Below are 21,466 nucleotides of genomic sequence, written 5' to 3'. Positions count from 1 at the left end.
CACGGAGCTCTTAAGAGAGAATAGCAGTCTATTAGATGGTTTAGTAGCAGTAGAGCTCCTTGTGAAAGAGTTCGTCGCCGCCGCCAAGCAGTAATGCTTACAATACCGCATTCCGGTTTTGAAGGGTAAGGGTGCTGGTGAAATTACAGGCACATGGGACTTGTCAACTTATGTCTCAGGGTGATGGGCGTAGTTTCAGTGCCCCTCAGTCCTTTGCGTTTTACAGCTTTGAGTGCCACCAGGCCCACGACTTGTTCGCCCCGTCATTTGATATCATAAAAAAATACGTAAGACGAATGGAGTAAGGAACCGTGTATACTTTGACAAAGTTTTGGTGCGTGAGGAATGGTCATATTTGAAAATATTTGATCTAAATCTTGTAACTAAATCACACCGTTACGTTACCCAGTACGTTCGTAAATAAAGAAAAATGTGTTCGTAACACAAGTAATCAATATACCATAAAATTATGACAAGCGGGACTATATGGCTGTAAAAATATTGCTATATTGGTACACTCCGTTCCATATTTTGTTTTGCTTCTCTATTGCCACTTCAAATTCCATTGCGTGTATTAGTTTTATTATTCTTATTTATTCATTTCACCCCCAATAAAAATACAAAACAGGAATACTTGCTCAAAACAATAGCTGTTATTGTTTCTGTTTTATTTCTATGTATATATATAGGTATGTGTATTTTTTACTTTTTCTATTTATAATGTATGTGGTTTCTATTGAATACGGCACACGCCAGACAAGGAAAACCACAACTTAACACTCATTTATGGTGTTATTTCATTGTCATCTTAATTGTTTATTGAATTAATTTTCCTTTAATAATACGATTTTGAGGTTGCGTAAATGTATCATTGTTTTTGTAAAAGCGGTGACAACCCAAGGGGAGAATGGTTGATCGACGGTTCTAATCCGCATAACGACATATGTATGTCGGACTTTAATTTCTAAGTTTTTTTTTTGTAGTACCATGTGACGGGACGAATTTCTGTTTTGTGAAGACGACGGTTAAGAACGTCTCGGTTTCTTATTAATGTTATGTCTGTCACTATTTTTCATTAAAAAAATGTAAATACGTCCATCTCAAGTGCGTTACTAATATTAAGGTCTCAATTAAGAGTCAACATTACTTTAGTTCGAATTCAAATTTTTCCCTTTCTGAATCGATTCTATTGCCCGGGCACTTTAGAATTTATTTTTTACAAACGTAATTAAAGTCGTTTGAAAAATGTATATCGTATGCTATACTGTTTCATATAGTTCAGTTGATATAAAAAAAATAATTGGTGCATGTAAAGTACCTATTACAGCGGTTTCTTTGTAAAATATCCAGGTCACTTTGTGTTTTTTTTCTATCGTGAGAATTTTTAGGCATTGTGTTTTCACACCGTATACTAATCAGTGTACGTCCTAAAGTTCACTATATATTTTTACCAAAGTGATTGATTCAAACACTGTTATGGATCAACCAGAGCCATTTAAAGTTGTTTCGACTCTGTACGTGAATTTATCAGCGCCGGCGCTATTCCTTGTAGCATCTGGGTGCAATCAATACCCTGGCGCCCTTTAGTCGGCACGCGATCAAAATGGAATACTTACAGTTATATTTTCCTCAGTGATCGGAAATTCGGGTCCAAATGTTGCAATTATAAAAGATGTTGGGATTGGAAGCGACATCCCGGTTACTTCGCTTGCGTCGCAAGACGTAGGGTCTTTGGTGGCATCGCTAGCGATGCTCGGCGCCTCTAGGCCCTACGCTCGTGTGCGGCGTACGCCTTGAATCATAAGTAAAGTCGGCACCGGCACTTACTATCTCTAGTAATCGTTGATTGCCAAAATTTACGCTTGGGAATCACCACATTTATGCACCCGAATCGGCTTAAGCCGGTCAGAAAAAGCTTTATGCCCATGCAACAATTCGTACATCAGTTGTGCGTTGCGCGTTGTGGTCCGAGTGGAATAGAATCACGCAACGTCTTTTTCGCACTTATTACATGCATAGGAAGATTTTCTAACTGCCTCCGCGACCGAACGGTTACCATGACGGACTGCCACGGAGAGGTCCCAGGTTCATCATCATTGTTATTATTTCTGACCGGCTTAATACTGTTCCGTGTCGATAAGTGTGGTGACTCCATTATTAATGAATATAACTGCGCACTTAGCCGTCGCTTAAGAAACGATCGTTGTTAAGTCCCAACTAATTAAGTGTCAGGTCTTCGTCACTTGAGATGGTATTTATATTCTAAAATGCAGATGATTGTCGTCTGTTAATTAAAGGTGTGCTTGAGATGATATCGGCCGGTACCCACTTAACGCCTTTTTTTAGGTTGTTTTCAAAAACATTCAGACTGATATAGTGTTCTATAGAATCAGTAGTGTCTTAAAAGCGGTTTTTTATTACGAACCTTACATTTATAAGTCATAGAACAGTTCTACCGAATCCTGATTTGTATATAATATACAGGGTGTAATAAACAGGTGCAACTCTAGTTTCGCTAGTCTATCTGATATTAGTTTTTTTGCTAAATTCCTTGTTACTCTAAGGATGATGCCTCGATTAAAGTGCCGGCCCTTTAGCACAGTCTAATGGACGTTACTTAAATTTTAATAAAAAGGAATTATTTACGTTATAGTATATCGCAGAACTCTAAATCGAACCGCGTAAACAATTTTTTTCCCTCCAATACAAACTTACTCTAGTATCATCATTGTAAGGATCTCGGCTTTGACAATGTCGGCAATCCATCTCGCGATACTCATTTCTGTAACCTTTTCCTGGCCACCATTTTCCCTCAAAATTGCAAATGACATCCATTTCCGCTAAAATCATATCGCACCCCTCATGGAAGAATGGCATACATATAATACCGACTAATAATGTTGATAAAGTTACAAGAATCGGGAGGATGTGAATTACATTTTTCTGTATCCAATGGAGCAATAAATATTTTTGACGTAACTCCACTTATGTCTTTTTTCCATGAGGGGTGTGATATCGATAGCTGCTTTTCAAAAAATAAAGACTCATTTTTTGTCGCATTGCACACCTTTATGCTGAATGTACTAAACTTTACTGTGAATACGCTTTCCATTGCTTAAAATAAACCGTTTTATCATTGGGCCGATATACAATTGGTCAGAACTGCGCGACAAATATGATTCATTTTCTTTTAAATCATCTTCCAGATCAATTAGGTGTTTTTGAGATAGGTTTTATGGATATAGGTTTTATGGGCCGTTGATATACTTCATCACAAAGAGGATATAAAAAAAACTTTGCGTATTTTCCTTCTTGCCCAATGTCGTCACGTGAATATTTTTTGACCATTGAAAAGCTCGAGGTCTTATTTAAACCATTTATTTTCACACACATAATAATAATAATAATAATAACTTTATAAATAATAATAATAATAATTTACAGAAATGAGGATAAATAATGTATAATTACGCAATTTACTGAATTAATGAATTATTAAAAAAAAAATGTAAAATAAAAAAAAATTAAAATATGTGTGTGACGGACACGAGCTCAGGGAAAACGCTGAAATCACTTTGTAGTGATTTCAGCCCTGATTTTTAGCTCGACCCGACCATGGCAGCTCTACGTTGTCGATCACACACACAAATCGCAAACAAACATCAAATATTATTTATCTAATAATAATAATAACAATAATAATAATAAAATGAAATAATAATAACAATGACAATAAACCAACAATATCATTAACAAATCTAAAATTATGAATTATCTTAATTTATTAATTAAATTATCTCAATTCTATACAATTATTTTAAAAATAGTTTCTATAGACATTCCATAGACATCGCACAGAGTCTTATTTTTCCCTTTATTTTGCGTTTCATAAAAGCACTCACTTTTGATCCATCAGCATATTCCTCTTTAGATGCATTTTCAGGCTCAAAAGGGATCTGCGTTCGCGTAAGGGTGGAGTGAGGTTATTCCAGATCTTTGATGCTGAGTACTTGAATGAACCCTTATATCCGGTTGTTTTGTGAGATGGAATTCTTAACAAAGTACCTTTACTTCGCAGATTTCTGTCAGATTCATCTCCTCTCCATTCCAGTTTTTCATATAGATATAATGGTCGCTTCGTGAATACTATTTTGTGAATAAGGCAAGTGAGATGCATGTGTCTGCGCGCTTCCATTTTCAATATTTTGTTATCATTTAAATATAATTTATTCACAATATAATTTAGTACCTTCTGAATACAGCTGTGTAACAAAGTAAAAAGCTTTAAAAAAAATTATTTTTATTGGAGCCACTATACTAAAGTATACCTAAATGAAACCGTTCAGATCTCACGAAGTGAATTCTCAATTGTAGAATCCGATCTGGACGTGAATCACCGCTGCTAAGATCTGGAAATACCTGAGAGCTCTTTAGTCTCCGCACGCACAACTATCGATCGAGCTGTACTGTTGACTCAAACCTATCAAGGGGAAGATTATTACGGTTTCCGATTGCTTCGGGCTGTTTCTCTTTAAACAAACTTGATATAAGAGGGACACACCCTATCGGGAGTGCCCCGGATTGTGTTTCACGTAACCTAACCGGGCTTTTGAAATGACATTGGAAACTTTTCAAATATAAATATACTATATAGTCTTGTCTTTTTATATAACGGAGCAAAATGACATTTGTAGGGTTGCCAGTTTCATAAAATTTTATATAGTTATATAGTGGTTGTCGATAATTTTATCGATGGATTGTGAAAGAAGATAAAATTTTGACAAAATGACTGACTTACTTACTTAGCAGTACCTTAAATGTGACGTTTTCAAGTGTAAATTTATTTTACCTATGGAATAAATCATCTTTGACTTTGACTTTGACTTTGACTTGTGGATGCTACGATGTTCTAATGATTAGGTACTAAATGCGTTATTGCCTTCTTTATTCTTATTTTCACAATTGGCCTACTAGTATCGCGATACATTTTTGTTCATATGCATTTTAACAAGAATAGCCGAATTTGATTATCTATACTGAATTAAAAGAAAAACTTACAAAATTTCTCCCTTTGTATTTTTCATAGACATAGTTCTAAATACAGTGCATGTATGAACTTACAAAAATTGACAATTAAAATGAACTTGTGCTAAAAGACCTTTTTCCATCCTCTAAGAAAAAGCGCACCTACAAATCAGTACCGTTATTAAATGAAAATATATTTTTTTTTACAAATGTTAGGAAGCCATTTCCCAAAATTTTACTTTTCATCTCACTCTTCACTAAAAAAGCCGACATTTTTGTCGTAACTGATTAACAGCTTTCAAGAGCGAACACTTATCTCACGCGTACCTTTATATATATATGTAATGTAAATAACTCAATTTATATAAGGATTGTTTTTTTCACAATTTATACACGAACACAAAGAAAAATACTTTGATCTGACTGGACTCGAACCTGTCAATTGCAATGCCGTGGCCATTACTTCATAAGTTTCTCACATGTACGCAGATGGCGAAAAAAAAACATTCAAACCAAATACAAAGATCTGTAAGATAACACATAAAGAAATTCGCAAGGTCTGCTGATTCTGTCTGTACCTCAGTTGGTTAAGATCGGTCACCTCGTCACGGACGCTGGTTCGATTCCAGTAAAAATAACAAACTACTGGAGTATTTTCACTTAAAATCATGGTAGTAAAACAACATGACATTCAATAAATACATTGCCCTGGAAAAATTGGTTTTCGTGCGTTATAACAGTTAATACAGTGACGATATATTATAAGGCGGCTGAAAAGCTAACATAATACTGTGTGCTCGAACAAGTTTCCTAATAATAATAAAGGTCGTCGTATTTTAACCATGTGCATGAACTCGTAAACGTAAACGAGAATATGCGTTTATTTTTAAAGCAATTTCTGCACATTGACCTTTAAGTAGCATCTAAAAAAGGTATTAATAAAATAGCTTAATAAAAGATGTTCTGGTCTAATACACTTCCGGACACATAATTCGAGCCACCACGCGTTTTCAGTATTGAGTGCCCTAAGCTTAAGCAATGTTTGATTGATCAAAAACTATTACGCAATTTTGAAATTAGTATACTAAACGACTTTTCCATAAGTTCTTGTTGGGTATTTGGATTTGCAAAACCGGGGGAAAACTTTTTCTTCGATGATAACACTATTTTTGTATTCTAGTCCGTTACGACAAAAATGTAAGGTGGCTCGAATTGTGTCCGGGAGTATATTATAAAATATGTAAAACGTATTTTTATAGAAAGCCTTATCTATAAAGTAGAATAGCAATAAGATATATTCATAGATTAACATTTCTTATGCATCATTTGGCGACATGCTCATTACTAACAGATTTCCTCTAAAAGAGGAAATTCCTTTCCGATAAAAGAGTTTAAAGAACCGTCTATTTTTTGAGACGTTTTGCCACCTTTACCCACAAAAATTATACTGCAGTGACTGCAATCGTTTGTTGTTTCTTTCCTTGAGGGCAATGATATTTGAACTATAGTAACTATACAGTCCAATTCGATGTTATACAATTATTATTATCACATATTGTTTTTTGCTCCCTTACATTATTTTGACATGTACGTATTTTTAACCAACTTCAAAGAAAGGAGGAGGTTCTCGATTTCACTGTATTTTTTTTATTTATGTTACGAGATAACTCGATTTGTGTTGTTGACCTCAGTATTGGTCCCATTCAAATTTGAAGAAAATATTGCACCTCTAAAGGTGGCAAACTAGGGGATGAATCTCTCTAGGGGTATGTCGCGTTCTGGTAACTGATTTCAATAAAACTTGGCAAATATAATTACATAATTCCACGAACTTTTGAAGTCGGTTTTTTTAAATTAAAAACATAAACCATAATATTGACTCGAATAACTATCGCCACGTTTAATCATTGACCGATGTATTTATATTGATTATGTTTATGTAATACATGTATTATATCATATTTGATGATAGTGGTTTTTGATTATTTTGTGCATATTAGCAAATACACATTATACCTTCAATAAGTTTTTATGTCAAATGTTTTTGGCCGGGCACGGTGGAACTATCTGAAATAATATAATCTCAGTACAGAGTACTAAAAAAACTGACCTCAAAAGTATGTGGAATTACGTCTATTTGCCAAGTTTTATTGAAATATCCCCTAGTTCGCCACTATACAGGACTTGATACTGGAGATAATAAAAATAGGTTCTCACTACTCAAAGTATATTGAGAGAGAAAAACGCCTTGAATTGGAGAATAGCAAAACCAACCATCAAAATAATTGCTCCTTAAGTAAAATTTAGGCGCTATTTATAAAAATGAATGTTCATGCGTGATCAGCCACCCTTAGAGGTGGATGATTTTCTTGATGAAATGGGACCACTATGGAGTTACCCTCTTTTCAACAAAAAAAGTATCATGAAAAACGGTTCACTAATACCGGAGTTATCGAGTAACATACATACAAAAAAAAACATACAGTCGAATAGAGAACCTCCTCCTTTTTTTAAATCGGTTAAAAATATGAATATTTGTTAATAAATGCTCAAAAAATAACCCTATTCTTTTTTGCCCAAACAGGTACAGGTGGATCAAGAACGGCAAACCGTTCGAATATACGAGTTACGACAATCGAATCTCACAACAACCAGGCAGAGGCACCCTCGTGGTCAGTCAACCACGGGACGAGGATCTTGGTCAATACCAATGCTTCGCCTACAACGAGTGGGGTACGGCAACATCCAACTCCGTCTTTGTAAGAAAAGCGGAACTCAACTCGTTCAACGAAACCGATGGACAGCAAAAAACAGTGACAGCACAGGAAGGGCTTCCTTTCAAACTGACCTGCATACCTCCAGACGGTCACCCTAAGCCGAAAGTCTACTGGATGTTACAAGGCGACCAAGGGCAGCTAAAAACCATAAACAACTCCAGAATGACCTTGGATCCGGAAGGAAATCTTTTCTTCTCAAATGTGACTCGCTTCGATGCAAGTACAGATTACGCTTACACTTGCGCAGCGAAATCACTTTTCAGGAATGAATATAAGCTGGGGAACAAGGTGTTCCTGGAAGTAGAGCAGACAGGAATATCGCCGGCTTTAAACAAACATGAGCCAGTAAAACAATACGTGACAAGAAAAGTCGAGACTGCGCTGAAAGGGGAAAGGACGGAGTTATATTGTATTTTCGGTGGAACGTAAGTGCTTTACCTTTTGTTTTTTAATTGGTTGGGCAAATAGCTGTTTTTTTTTGTTTGTAGAGAGACGTTTGCATTTATAATATTTTCATATGTATGTAAACCACATTGCATTGTATGGTTGCATTGTATGTAAACCACACATATGTATGTATGTAAAACACATGTGGTTTACATACATAATTTACTGGTCTTGTCAAAATGGAAAAAGGGTCATCCGGTTTTTTTTCTCTTAGTTAAATTGTTTTACTATTACTTGTTTTCCTTAAACTTTATTATGAAGTCACTTTTCATATATTTTGCCATTTTTTAAGGATTAGGGAGTCACCACAATTATGTCCATGTAATAAGAGCGAACATAACGCTGTGCGTTTCGAGTATAAGCGAAACCTGTTACGTCTTTTTTTTACAATGTCAAGTGACGGGACGAACAAGTCGTGCGCCTGATGGTAAGCGACACGCCTATCCATGACAGTTGCAGTGCCACTAAGGGCTTTTAATCGCAAAGATCTGAGGTGCACTGCCTCTGCGCCCGTTACACTGAGACATAAGTTGACAAGTTCCATGTGCCTGTAATTTGAAAGCTGGAAAACAGTAATGCTGAAATTACTGCTTATTGGCAAAAATAGATAAGGTGGCAATACTACATTGGACGAACTCTTACACAAGGAGCTACACAGCTACTAAAACTAGTTTAGTTATAAACTAAAACTTCTCTCTTATTGCATGGGTATAAAGGTTTTACTGATCGACTCGAGGTCATTCCGTGTGTATAAATGTGATGAGTCCCTTATTATACTGCCTCCGTGGCCAAACGGTTACCATGCCGGACTGCCACGCAGAGGTCCCAGGTTCGATTCCCGGGCCGGGAGAAATAGTAGTATGGCCTACAATTATTTCTCTCGTGAGTTTGGGTGTAATTTGTGGTTGTCTATGTGTGTCCATGGCACCCGCGACACAGGGTTTCCCTAGTGCGGGGCTATGTTGAGTGTGTGCGTTATTTATTATAACGTTTTCAATCTTGAAGTACCTTTGTACTTGTAGACTTAACTCTCGTCCGTACCGGCAGTATTCGCTTGTTACAAGCATTCGACAACAAATAGTCGAGTGCACACACTAAGGGTCGTATTCCAGAACTCTACTCAATGCTCAAGTCAGGACTTGAGCAGACTTGAGTATGATTTCAAGCACTGGAAATACGACCCTAATGGCAAGGACTTGAGTATGATTTTCAGTGCTCACTGCAATACTCAAGTCTTGACTTGAGTATTGAGTAGAGTTCTGGAATACGACTCTAATGGTCGTATTCTAGAACTCTATCCAATGCTCAAGTCAGGATTGCACTGGCAACATAAGCACTAGAAATACGACCTTAATGGCAAGGACTTGAGTATGATTTCGAGTGCTTTAAATCATACTCAAATTCTGACATGAGTATTGAGTAGAGTTCTAGAATACGACCCCCTGACACGCATTACATAGCTCACAACCAGGCCGATAATTCGGTGGTATGGATGGTTTTCAATACTCGCAACAAAAGTTCTGCTTGTCTTTTACAAACGTACACGTATAACTCAATTTTGACATCGATGTTATACTCCCATCGAAAACTTGGCTCATTTCAATGTTGGCATCGTTTAGTTCATTCCTTATCAGAGATCGAAATAGGTAGAGTGTAATTACCTAAATATCAAATAGTACGCATGGAGTAGATAAACCTCCCTCCGGATTTTTTATTATACCAAGTCACGGGACTAATAAGTCGTACGCCTAGTGCTAAGCGACACTCCAGTCCCTTATCCCTTATCCTTCAAAATTGGAAAGGAGTAATGCTCACGTTACAGTTTGACTACAGAAATAGGTAAGGTATTTCCCTGGACGAACTCTTTCACAATGCACTCTACTGCTACTTCTTTAACTTTGCTTTAACTGCTTCGGTGGCCGAACGGTTACCATACCGGACTGCCACGCAGAGGTCCCCGGGTTCGATTCCCGGGCCGGGAGAAATAATTGTAAGGCCTACATTTATTTAACTCGTGAGTTTGGCTGTAATTTGTGGTTGTCTATGTGTGTGTCCATGGCACCCGCGACACAGGGTTTCCCTAGTGCGGGGCTATGTTGAGTGTGTGCGTTATTATTATTCTAAATATACATCAAAAATACAGAACAAAATACAGTATAATAAATTTCGAGATTTTAAAGGGAGGTTTTATTCACTCTGTGTACTTTTTCACTAAAGTTTAGGTACATATGCTATGTCTATTTCGATCTCTTATTAACGTAGGTGATGCTCCTAATGAATACAATGTATTTTTAAATGTTCTGAACAAAGATTTCGAATCAAATTTCGAATGCTCATTGCCGGTGAATGTTCCCGGCTGGGAATCTACTTAGTCATGATCTAACGTAGGTCTCCATTATGACATACAGATGTTTTTGGCAAAGTAATATGTTTTTCTATTATTTATTTAAGTATAAGTTTAGGAGTGGCAACTGGATACAAATTTGTACCTGTTTTTATATTTTTTGCAATAAAATTTTTACGATTACCAGTGCAGTTCAAGATAGGCTCTCCATTGGACCTTATTTCGTTTTGACAGTAAACATAATGCGATAAATTTATATAATATAATCTATATTCCATATTTATTGTAAATGATATATTAATTTCTAATATTAATGTGTGTCTTTTGTATACAAAAATATGTATAATTCGGGCTACGCTATACTTATTTTAATAGAAGAAAATTGAATCGAGTAGTACTGTAAGGTTTAAGATCAACAGCAAAACCCGAATTAGGCTTAACGACTAATGTAAGTTAAATATTATTAGAATTGACAATTATAAATTAGGTACATCGGTTCAATATTGTATCTTCCCCACAGGCCTCTACCGCAGGTAGTGTGGACCAAAGACGGCAGACCGATCCTCTCATCTCACGGCATAACTCAAGACAACTACGGCAAAACGCTGGTGATCCGGAACACGAGATACGAAGACCAGGGCACTTACACTTGCGAGGTCAGCAACGGAGTGGGTACAGCGCAGTCGTATTCTATCAGGCTTAATGTGGAAGGTAAGTTTTTATGACGCTTTTCTTTCTTTATAACATCAAGTGACATGATGATGGTAATGATGAAGATGGTAAGCTAGACGCCTGTCCATAACAGTTACAGTGCCACTCAGCTTTAAATTACAAAGATCTGAGACATAACTTGACAAGTCCCATGTGCAAGTGTATGTGTGTAATTTCATTAGCACCCTTAACCCTTCAAAACTGGAACACAGTAATGCCGACATTACTGCTTGGCGGCAGAAATAGGTAAGGTGGCATTTTTTAACCTGGACGAACTCTTTCACAAGGAGCTCTACTGCTACTAAGTTTAATTTGGATCTGAGTTTTGACCGATTTCAAAAAAAGGAGGAGGTTTCAATTCGTCTGTTTTTTTTTGTTTGCATGTTACTCGATTACTTTTCTTGATGTATTTGTGAACCGATTTTGATGATTTATTTTCTTGGAAAAAGGTATTAGTCCTATTTAAATTTCAAGGAAATATTTAACTTCTCATTTGGCAAATGAATGTAATTCCACGGACTTTTGAGGGTGGAACTTTTTGTTCTTACATCGCATTCTTAAGTTGTTGCGATTGCTACATTGCACGGTCTCTGTACAATTGTTAGGTCAGGAGGCGTCGTCTGCACTTGTCAGAGATTTAGTCCAGACTGCCGACGTCGTCTTTTGTTCCAAAGACAGTCGATCTAGTTGAATTCCTTTCAATCTAAGTATAAATATCTTTGTGGTCAGCCAGTCCGCTGGTCATACACGGTGGCTGGACGCGACAAACACATTGGAATTAATATTTTTTTGGATCTATAACAGCTTATAATTGTTTTTACTCACATCTGTCGTGATTATGGAATGAAGTAGGACCCTAAACGTTGGTTATTTGAAAAAAAAACACGCGATTTTTTATTCCAAAAATAATTTCACTCAGTCTTTACATCGTTGATATAGCGTCCCTTCGCACGAAACTCTTTGCTTTCAAAGAAATGGAAATACTCTACTGCCATACAGATGGCAGTAGAGTATTTCCATTTCTAAAACACAGGTAAAACACAGGTTTTTCGGAAATTACAATTTGGGTCTATTTAATGCTAGAGTGAATAGGCATTTGTTAGTTAATCGTGCTTCATATTTACGGGATTTTTCTTTTTTATGGCCTGGTGCACGGTAAAAACAGATTACTTAGAAAAAGACAAAATTCTTTTTATGAAGACAAATTTATTAAATCCAACAAAACGATCTTCTCCCTATAGACGCTAGAGAATAATTACTTGATAATAGTAAAAAAACGTCTCGAAAGTGTATTTTCGTTACAAGACAGAAATATTTAATCCAAGAGCAAATTAATTTACTTCAAGTCACAAAGCCACTCTAGATTCAACAAAATATTTATTTGTTATTAGAAATGTCCGATTTTGATTTGAAAAAAAAAAAGAATGAAAAATTGAGAGGTACTTAATTATTTGACTGAAGATTTATGTTTTCTAATATCAAAAAGGATAAATTTACAGGGTTATGGACCCAACAGTGCCAAACCTTAAAGTAGCAGAAATAGGATGGAAATATGGAATCTTCTCAAATACTTGAGGACCATCCAGTGCCGTATAAACGCTACAGCGGCAGAAAGCACTAACAATCACAAATATATGAGATGACTTTATACTATTGAAGTTAACAAAACGATAGCGCGTTTCAGAGTACATCTAATGCCATCTAGCAGTGGCGTGATGGAACTAATTGCATGTTATACTTGTTACAAGTGTAGTTTGATTTCATGCTGTAACCAAATTTCTTAAATTATGACTATAAAGAACACCCTAACAAACTAGAGATACTACGTATTGTTTCTTTGGATAAATGACTGTTTATGATTTTTATGATTACAAGCACAAGTAAAAGTAATCGTTACCGCGTGCGCCTTCGGCGACATGTCACGACAAGATTGACTATGAAAACGCAACGAAATGTTGCTTTAAGAATATACTCTAGAATTTAGAATATTAATCTGAATAGAAAACTACTTCTTTTTTTGTTTAAGAATATATTTTCTTAAAATACACCCAAGAAATTTTGAATTCATTTAAGATTATTTAAATTTGATGTAAGAGGTAAAAATTTCTTGATATAAGTAATGTCCAATTAATTGATTAGAAATGAAATAAAATCTTGAAGTGAACGTATTTGTCTCAAAGTTAGAATAAAGTTAAGAGTAAAATTGTATTAGAAAAAGATAAGCAGTATTTTTGTAGTGACAATATTTTATTACTTTTAATAAATATTTTTTCAGAATTAGCAAATATTTTGAGAAATTGCTCTTTCTTATTAGTAGAAATCCTTTTTTTCTGTGTGGTAAACGACACGTCTGTCCAAAACAGTTGCAGTGCCACTGAGAGCTTTAAATCACGAAGACGTGAGGAGCGCTGCCGCTGCGCCCGTCACCCTGATATATAAGTTGACAAATCCCATGTGCCTGTAATTTCACGCGCACCCTTACCCTTCAAAACCGGTAATGCTCACATTACAGCTTGGCGGCAGAAATAGGTAAATAGCAGTACTTCCCTGGACGAACTCCTTCACAGGGATCTCTACTGCTGTTATGTTTTCCTGGTGTGATTGCAGGCAAACCTGCGTCTATTTTGCATTAAAAAAATGATATTTGTCTCAGATCGCCCAAGCCACTACATGATTTTATCACGCTTTCCGTCATCCGTCCGTCGACAGATCATATTGCGCATGCAACTTAGAAGTGAAACTGTTTGCCATGCTAACTTTACCAAACGATAAACATTTATTATTATTAGAGTTATAGTGTAAGTCAACTTCCTTGGTACATAATGTACTATCCAGCGGCCCCTATCGTTATACATTATATTTGTAAGCCTTCAGGTCTGCAATTCCAAAATTCAAAATTTACTACATGAGCTTGCTCTCTCTGAGTACCCCCACAAAACTTACTGAATTACCGACGTCACTGGAATCGATTAAGTTCACTTAAGCAGAAGACGTTGGTCATTGGCGATATCCAACTTAGCGAAACATTTGGTGCTGGCGAAACCCTAAAAGAGCACTGCCAACATTGAAACGAAGAAGAATAATCATTTAGAATAACCTGACTAACGTATTTTTAGTGTCATAAAAATATGACTAACTGTTAAACACGCAACTGCCACGTTACCTTGTATCGGTAGATTGAATATAGATTTTGTATTCGTAGTACTACTTGCATAATTACTCTACTCTGTCATACACGCTTTTTATACAAGTTCTGCATATAAAGTAGTAAAAATGCAAAAGCAGGTTTTTATAGCGACGCCATGGTACTGATTAGTTATGTTAAATGGGCTAGTGACTACTGCGACCATGTGGAATGTTTGCAGTCTACATGCAAGCGCCCCATTAGGCCTGTGGATATCAAACAGAGTTTGTAGAGCCGTGTAATATCAAAAGGCTTTCTTATGTAGCAAAGTACATCATAGGCACTTAGGTACTAAACGATATATTTTTTATAAGAAATATATATATATATAGTGCGCATTTGACCTCCATCTCACCTGATGGAAAGTGACGACGAGGTCGACGATGTGGCATGCACACCTAAATAATGTCTATTCACTCTGGTCTTGAAAAGGTCCAAGTTATAGCGTTCGGGGAATAAGTCCGTAGGCAGGGAATTCTACTCTCTAGCCGCTCGCCATACACATGTGGAACCGAAACTCTCATCCCCCGATAATGGAAAGGTGAAGGGGAAGTCAAATTATGCAATTCCATCGCACACTCCCCGTAAAATATCCTGTAGAATACCGATATACTGCCGCTTTACGGCCGTGCTCAACCCTCTGCAGCTTCGCCTCTACTAATTCCGAGTCACCTATAAGCCTCTTGACACGCTTATCGTTTCAATCCTAGGTGGCCAGTTGGTATTTATCGTAGCCATCCCATAAGTGGCAGCAGTACTCCATACACAACCGGACTTGTGGTATCGTAAATATGTGAGTCTATCATAGGTATCAAATCATAAATATGTGAGTCTATCATAGGTATCAAAATTCATCATAGATTCGTTAGGTACCAAATAATTTCATTGGCACTTTGATACTAAAGACCATCGTAGGTATATACTCCTCCTTATCGGTTAAAGTTGGCCTGCAGAGTTGAAAGTATAAGAGGACTTAGGTCTCTCTATTCAATTGGTTTCGTTCGATTCGCTTTTGTACGAAAGTTTTTACATTTTTATAGATAGTACACCGCCAAGACTCTCTTAACTGCCTCGGTGGCCGAACGGCTACCCCGCCGGACTGCCACGCAGAGGTCCAAGGTTCGATTCCCGGGCCGGGAGAAATATTTGTATGGCCTACATTTATTTCTCTCGTGAGTTTGGGTGTAATTTGTGGTTGTCTACGTGTAGTGTGTGGCTAAAAAAAAAAGACGACCTATGTGAAGCGAGCCCCTCTCAACCTGATGGATCAATAGCGTGTAGATGCCTCTTGAGCAGATCCTTATAGCGAAGGTGTTGACTAATGTTGATGTTGTTAAAGAAGAATACGACTTTAGGCAAACGGTGGTCCTCCATGCGAAGAATTTTGTAGACACGTGAAATATCAGAAGGCTTCCTTAGGGAGTCCTTTGCTAACATCGTAGGCACTTAGGTACTAAACGATATCGTAAATATGTGAGATATCAAAATTCGTTGGCACTTGGGTACTAAAGAACATCGTAGGTAGTAAAAGACGTCGTAGGCTGAGATTTGACGTGTAAAATGTGACAAGCTACTTTTTTGGCCCTTTAAATTAAGGCACAGCTAAAATTAAGTTCTTCTTGTCAGTAGATTAAATTTGTTCTTTCAAATTCTACGTCATTATGACGAATGGTCGTAAATTTAACTTATAACTTTACTGCACCGTAAAAGAGGTTTGAATAGTTCGTCATATGGCACAATTAAGAAGTAACAATTGTATCTATACTTTAACATTCTAGTAAATGCATGCCTTGGACACTAAAAATTTGGAGCTATTAAGACCCCCATATACACACGATTCCTTGTTTCGTTCGATCGTCAAGATAATTGTATCGATCCATCGCTATGGCGTTCGAGTTAATCATTAACGACATAAACGTACACTGTTGATTCGATCGACATCGTTTGTAATGGCAAATCGTCCCGTATATGGGAGCCTTCAGAGTTTTGTGTAAATTTCTAGAAAAAAGACAGAATTTTGTAGATTTACGCATTTACCCAAGTTTCTAAACAATCCTTGTTTGAGTAAGTTTCTACCTCAACAGTTTACCGTGAAGATTAGACTTCTATATCAGATTTTGAACACTTTCCAAATCCAACATTGTGTTGTCCTACTTACATAGCATATTTCAATTGATAGAATAGATTTGTTTAAGTTTCACTCCTGGAATTTTTTACATAATTGCATTATTGTCATTACGAGTCGGTTATTAGTTAATACTATGGTTGCTTACTCAGGGCCTGCACAACCACCATCAAAAGTGCTGTAGAATTTGTTAGTTTCGATTTTCATCACCTATTCTGGCTGAGTGCAAGTTCCGCACCTCATCGGCTTATGATAGAATCTACACTGTGCTCTAACTTGCTTTGAAATTGTTCATGTGCTTATTTAAGACACAATGTCCCGTAAAAACCCTAGTCAGAATTCGGAGGCCATTCCAGCGCAATACCAAAGCCTCTTTGCATACAAATGAAGTTAATAAAAGCGTTGTTTAGTAACTACCAAAGCGGAGCTCTTCTATGGAACTGTGTTTGAACAACCAATAATGTTGATTGAAGATTAAGGAAAATATAATTGAAATTTGTAACGGACTAGGATTATGAGAGTGTCACCACATTTGTCGACGCCGAATCGGCTTGAGCCGTTATGAGAAAACTTTATGTCCATCCAGTAAGAGCGAAAATGATGGTATTGACGGTTGATGATAGTATGACTTGGATTTTTTCAAGGCGAGAGTGAATAGGCATTATTTAGGTGTGCAAGCTCCATCGTCGGCTTCATCGTCATTTTCCATCCGGTGAGATGGAAGTCAAATGCGCACTTATTTTTTAATAAAAAAAAAAAAAGATTTCGATACAGGCGAAAGGCACAATATTTTTAACCGGCTTCAAAAAAGAGGAGGTTCTCAATTCCCCTGTTCCTTTTTATTTTGTATGTATGTTACGCGATAACTTCGGTAAATTTATGAACCGATTTTGATGATTATTTTTTGTTGGATAGAGGGTACCTCAGTGTTGGTCCCATTTAAATTTGTAGAAAATATTCCACCTGTAAGGGTGGCAAACTAGGGGATGAATCCGGTTTTGCTCACTTTCCGGCAACCGACTTCAATAGAACTTGGCAAATAGATGTGATTCCACGAACTTGGTTCTTGAACTTGTGTTCACTATTATAAGGAACTAGACAATGTACTGTACGTTTAAAGAGCTTGTTATGTGTATGTTTCAAATTGTGACCCAAATAAAAAAAAACCTTTTGGAGATTTTATAAAAAAGTTACAATTATTACGGCTCTTACTGCGTAGACGCGAAGCTTCTTTTGATCAGCTCAAGCCGATTCCTCGTCGATAAGTGTGGTGGCTCCCTGACTCAGCTAATATTATACTTAGTCAAGTACAATTGAAGCCGTGGTACCCCAATGGTTTGACCTTTACAATGGTTTGACAGAGTTTGAGATTTACCATAAGCTTTTCGTTGAAGGAAAACATCGTAATGGAACCTGCACATTGAAGAAGGTTTACAGCCTTCGGAAAACGTGTGAAGTCCCCAACCCGCCTTGGGCCAGCGTGGCTGACTATGGCCTAAACCCTCGCCTGAGAGGAGACCCGTGCCCGGCAGTTGGACGTATAAGTGGGTTGTTGATGATGAGTACAAATTAAAACTGGCAAAAGAACGAAATGCTATCGGTTCCTGTAACATGGCTCTTTTCCGTTCCACTTTTTAAGACCAGCGTTTTGACAAATAGAGGAATTGCTAATTATTTATGTCCTAGAGCTCGTATTAGCGATGGTGACAATAATGACAGCAGTTATGCAAAAATATGAATTGCAAATTAGTACTATCTACCTACTATGTGAAAATGTTCAACATACACTATGTCGTTGTATTAATGTCGAACAATGTCATCTACATATATGCTGTTTTCGAGATTAGATCCTCTTTTATTAATTAACCTATTATGTCCCACTACTAGGCAAAGGTCTCCCCCAAAATCCTCCATTGCTCCCTGTCTTTGGCGACCTCTCACCATTCTCTCTCCAACCTATCAAGATCGTCCCGCCAACGCCTTCTCGGCGGTCCACGCCGTCTCTTTCTATCCTCGGGCATATTACTAGCCGAGATCGTTTGACGGTATGATCTCACCCGGAGATTCTCCGCGCCCCAGATTCCAGGACCAGCACGACACCAGTCAATGTCGCCAGGTACTTGGGGCCTCATTTGTTTGTATCTAAAAATAGAAATCTTTTTATTAGCATGAATACAACAACACGAAACCACACTAAAAATAGTTTACATACAAATAATTATTAAACATACGATTACACTTCAAACTAGTTTATAAAGGCAAAGTAGGGTATAGCATAGTCTGTGTTGTAGCATCATGCCAACACGGGACTTATCTCACTCAGCATATGCTGCAGCATCTTACCACAGCGCTGGTTTTCAGTAAGCCCGCAGAGCTCACCGCCAGCATTGGAGGTCGTACTGGGAAACACTGTCATAATACCTAATTCTACCGCCTAACAATAACGTGAGCATTGCAGCCTACCGAGTTTGAAGGGTTAGAATGCTGATAAAACTACAGGCACAACGGGACTTGTCAATTTTATCAGAGTCAAGCGTGCAGTGGCAGTGCTTCTCCGAACTTTGCGATTTAAAGCTCTGAGTAGCAGTGCCATCGTTATGGGTAGACGTGTCGCGCATGACTTGTTCGCCATGTCACTGTTATCATAAAAAAATATGAAAATATTCCACCTTTAAGGGATGAATCCGGCTTATTGAACACTAACCTACCTCTACTTCGCAACGCACACACTCATAGCCCCGCACTAGGAAAACACTGTATGGCGGGTGCCATGGACACATACATAGACAACCACAAATTACACCCAACCTCACGAGAGAAATAAATGTAAGTCATACAAATATTTCTACGTGCCCGTGAATCATCTCATAAAAAAAATATAAAAAATATGTTATACTAATTGTGAATTTACTTTAGTCGATACCACCCCAGCTCGAATTTAAATGTTTCCCGTACTAATACGGTTCATTTTGGCTTGGCTTGGGTCGAATGGCAGGGACACTGGCTTTATTGCAGTATAATTTTTTTTTGCAAACGAAATCAAAATCATTTGAAAAATGTATATCGTATAGTATACGTGTTCTGTTTAGTTCAGTCGATATGTAAAAAAATAATTGGTATACGTAAAGTATGCATTGAATAGAGCGGTTTTCTTGTAAAGTTTTGAGGTAACTTTGTGTTTTTTTGTATCGTGAAAATGTTAAATGAATCATGTTTTCACACCATATAGTAATTAGTGTATATCCTTAATTTTACTACATATTTTATCCACATGGATTGATTCAACACGCACTGTTATGCAGAATCAACCAAAGTCATTTGTTTGTATAGACTGTTAAGGTTAAAATGCTTTACAATACATAAGTTCATTTGATAGTTATACGTAGTACATAGATAGTATGTTGTGTAACATTACCGAAATAAATAATAATAATAATTCTTTATTAACAGATACCCATCTTAAATACAAATTACAAATATATTAGGACACAAATTCAAGTCAAGTTTTATGTGGATATGGCTCAGTTGTTTTGCGCGACGACGCCGCCAACGACAGGGTTAGAAGGCAGTGCGAAAAAAGCAATAAAATAATATACAATGCGCTGATAAAATTGCAATTATAAGCCTGTTACTTCTTATTCCTATCACGATGCTCGGAAATCCAATGTTTGAAAAAACTAATTGTGCATGTTCTCCCAGAGAGTATCGAGAATCGTATATAAAAGCACCTTACCTATACACAACAAATATACATACGAGTATTCTACTTATAAACAATAAGAAAAATTATTAAACTAAGTACAGTCAAAAAGTTCAAGGTATCAAGTTTTATATTCTCTGGTCTGTGAGCACTCATTCAGAATTAGTTTATTACTTTTGTAGACAGTGTTGTTTGCCATTAAAGCGACAATATAGCGTCCCGAATAATAAAGTTAATAAATTCGTATAGTTACATTTTTGAGAAACCGACCAAATAGATTTTCAAATCATGACCTAATGTAGAGATCATATTTCTTGTAATCAAATATGACTAAATCCCGTTTCATATAAAATAATATTAGTTTCATTTTATTAAGTTATTTTTAAAAAAATTTACTACATCAGTTTCCCCTAAAGTGTTACCATTCCAATTTCGTCATTTTATTATTGAAGGTGTACGTACCTTCCTCATGTTCGTGTAAATTACATTTTTCCCTCCAATTCCTCCCGTTCCAGAGGGAGCAGACCCGCGAGTTACTCAGCACAAAACAACTCGGAAGTCTATATACAATTTTAAACATTGTAAATAATTCATACATTTTTTCATCTGGCTACCTGTGTTGGGCCATACATTGTCCCAAATATGGGGGACCTTCACCTAAAAGGGCTGTCAGTTTGGCGCGCACTTCCGTGGATGAATTGATCATTTTAAATTGCAGCTTGATAACATAATGTGATCAACATAATGTGCCGAGGGCAAGAGGCGCCATTTAGTTTCTCGTATTAAAGATTTATCGTGTACGTGTTTTGTTTCACATAAATTAATTTATGAAATTGAAAATTAAATATAATTATGCACATATTTGTTTTACCTTTTTTATGCCTATATTTTATATTTGTTAAAAAGCAAACGTATGCGATTTAGATTCGAAAATAATTCCTTTCTAAAGTGTAGCAATCAGAGATGGGTTTTAACCCGGCGCTTTGTTATTGCTGAGTTTATATCGGGTTAAAACCCGTTTAGGACCAAAATCGAGAGCAATATTTGTTTTGAGTCGAGTTTTGTCTGACATAAATTGATACCAAAATTCATTAGATCTTGTGCACGTAATTTTCTTAAAAATCGAATCGTAATGTGCATCCTTAGTAGTAAC

General features: G+C 36.7%; 1 protein-coding gene across 4 annotated transcripts in view; it reads left to right on the top strand.

Annotated features, from left to right (window-relative positions):
- LOC113230424 (neuroglian) overlaps positions 1–21,466 on the top strand; it is a 105,512-nt gene that overhangs the window by 16,874 nt on the left and 67,172 nt on the right. For all 4 annotated transcript variants that reach the window (XR_003310490.1, XM_026464355.1, XM_026464353.1 and 1 more), the window contains exons 4-5: positions 7,610–8,227; positions 11,114–11,304. Coding sequence is in view for 3 of the 4 variants with exons in the window: in XM_026464355.1 (XP_026320140.1) it covers positions 7,610–8,227; positions 11,114–11,304 (809 nt within the window). In the remaining variant the exon portion in view is untranslated. The remainder of the gene's footprint in view (positions 1–7,609; positions 8,228–11,113; positions 11,305–21,466) is intronic.

Source organism: Hyposmocoma kahamanoa, unplaced genomic scaffold, assembly GCF_003589595.1.
Source record: "Hyposmocoma kahamanoa isolate Upper Pololo Valley unplaced genomic scaffold, ASM358959v1 63, whole genome shotgun sequence".
In the NCBI taxonomy this organism is placed as follows: domain Eukaryota; kingdom Metazoa; phylum Arthropoda; class Insecta; order Lepidoptera; family Cosmopterigidae; genus Hyposmocoma; species Hyposmocoma kahamanoa.
This window is presented reverse-complemented; position numbering and strand designations above follow the sequence as displayed.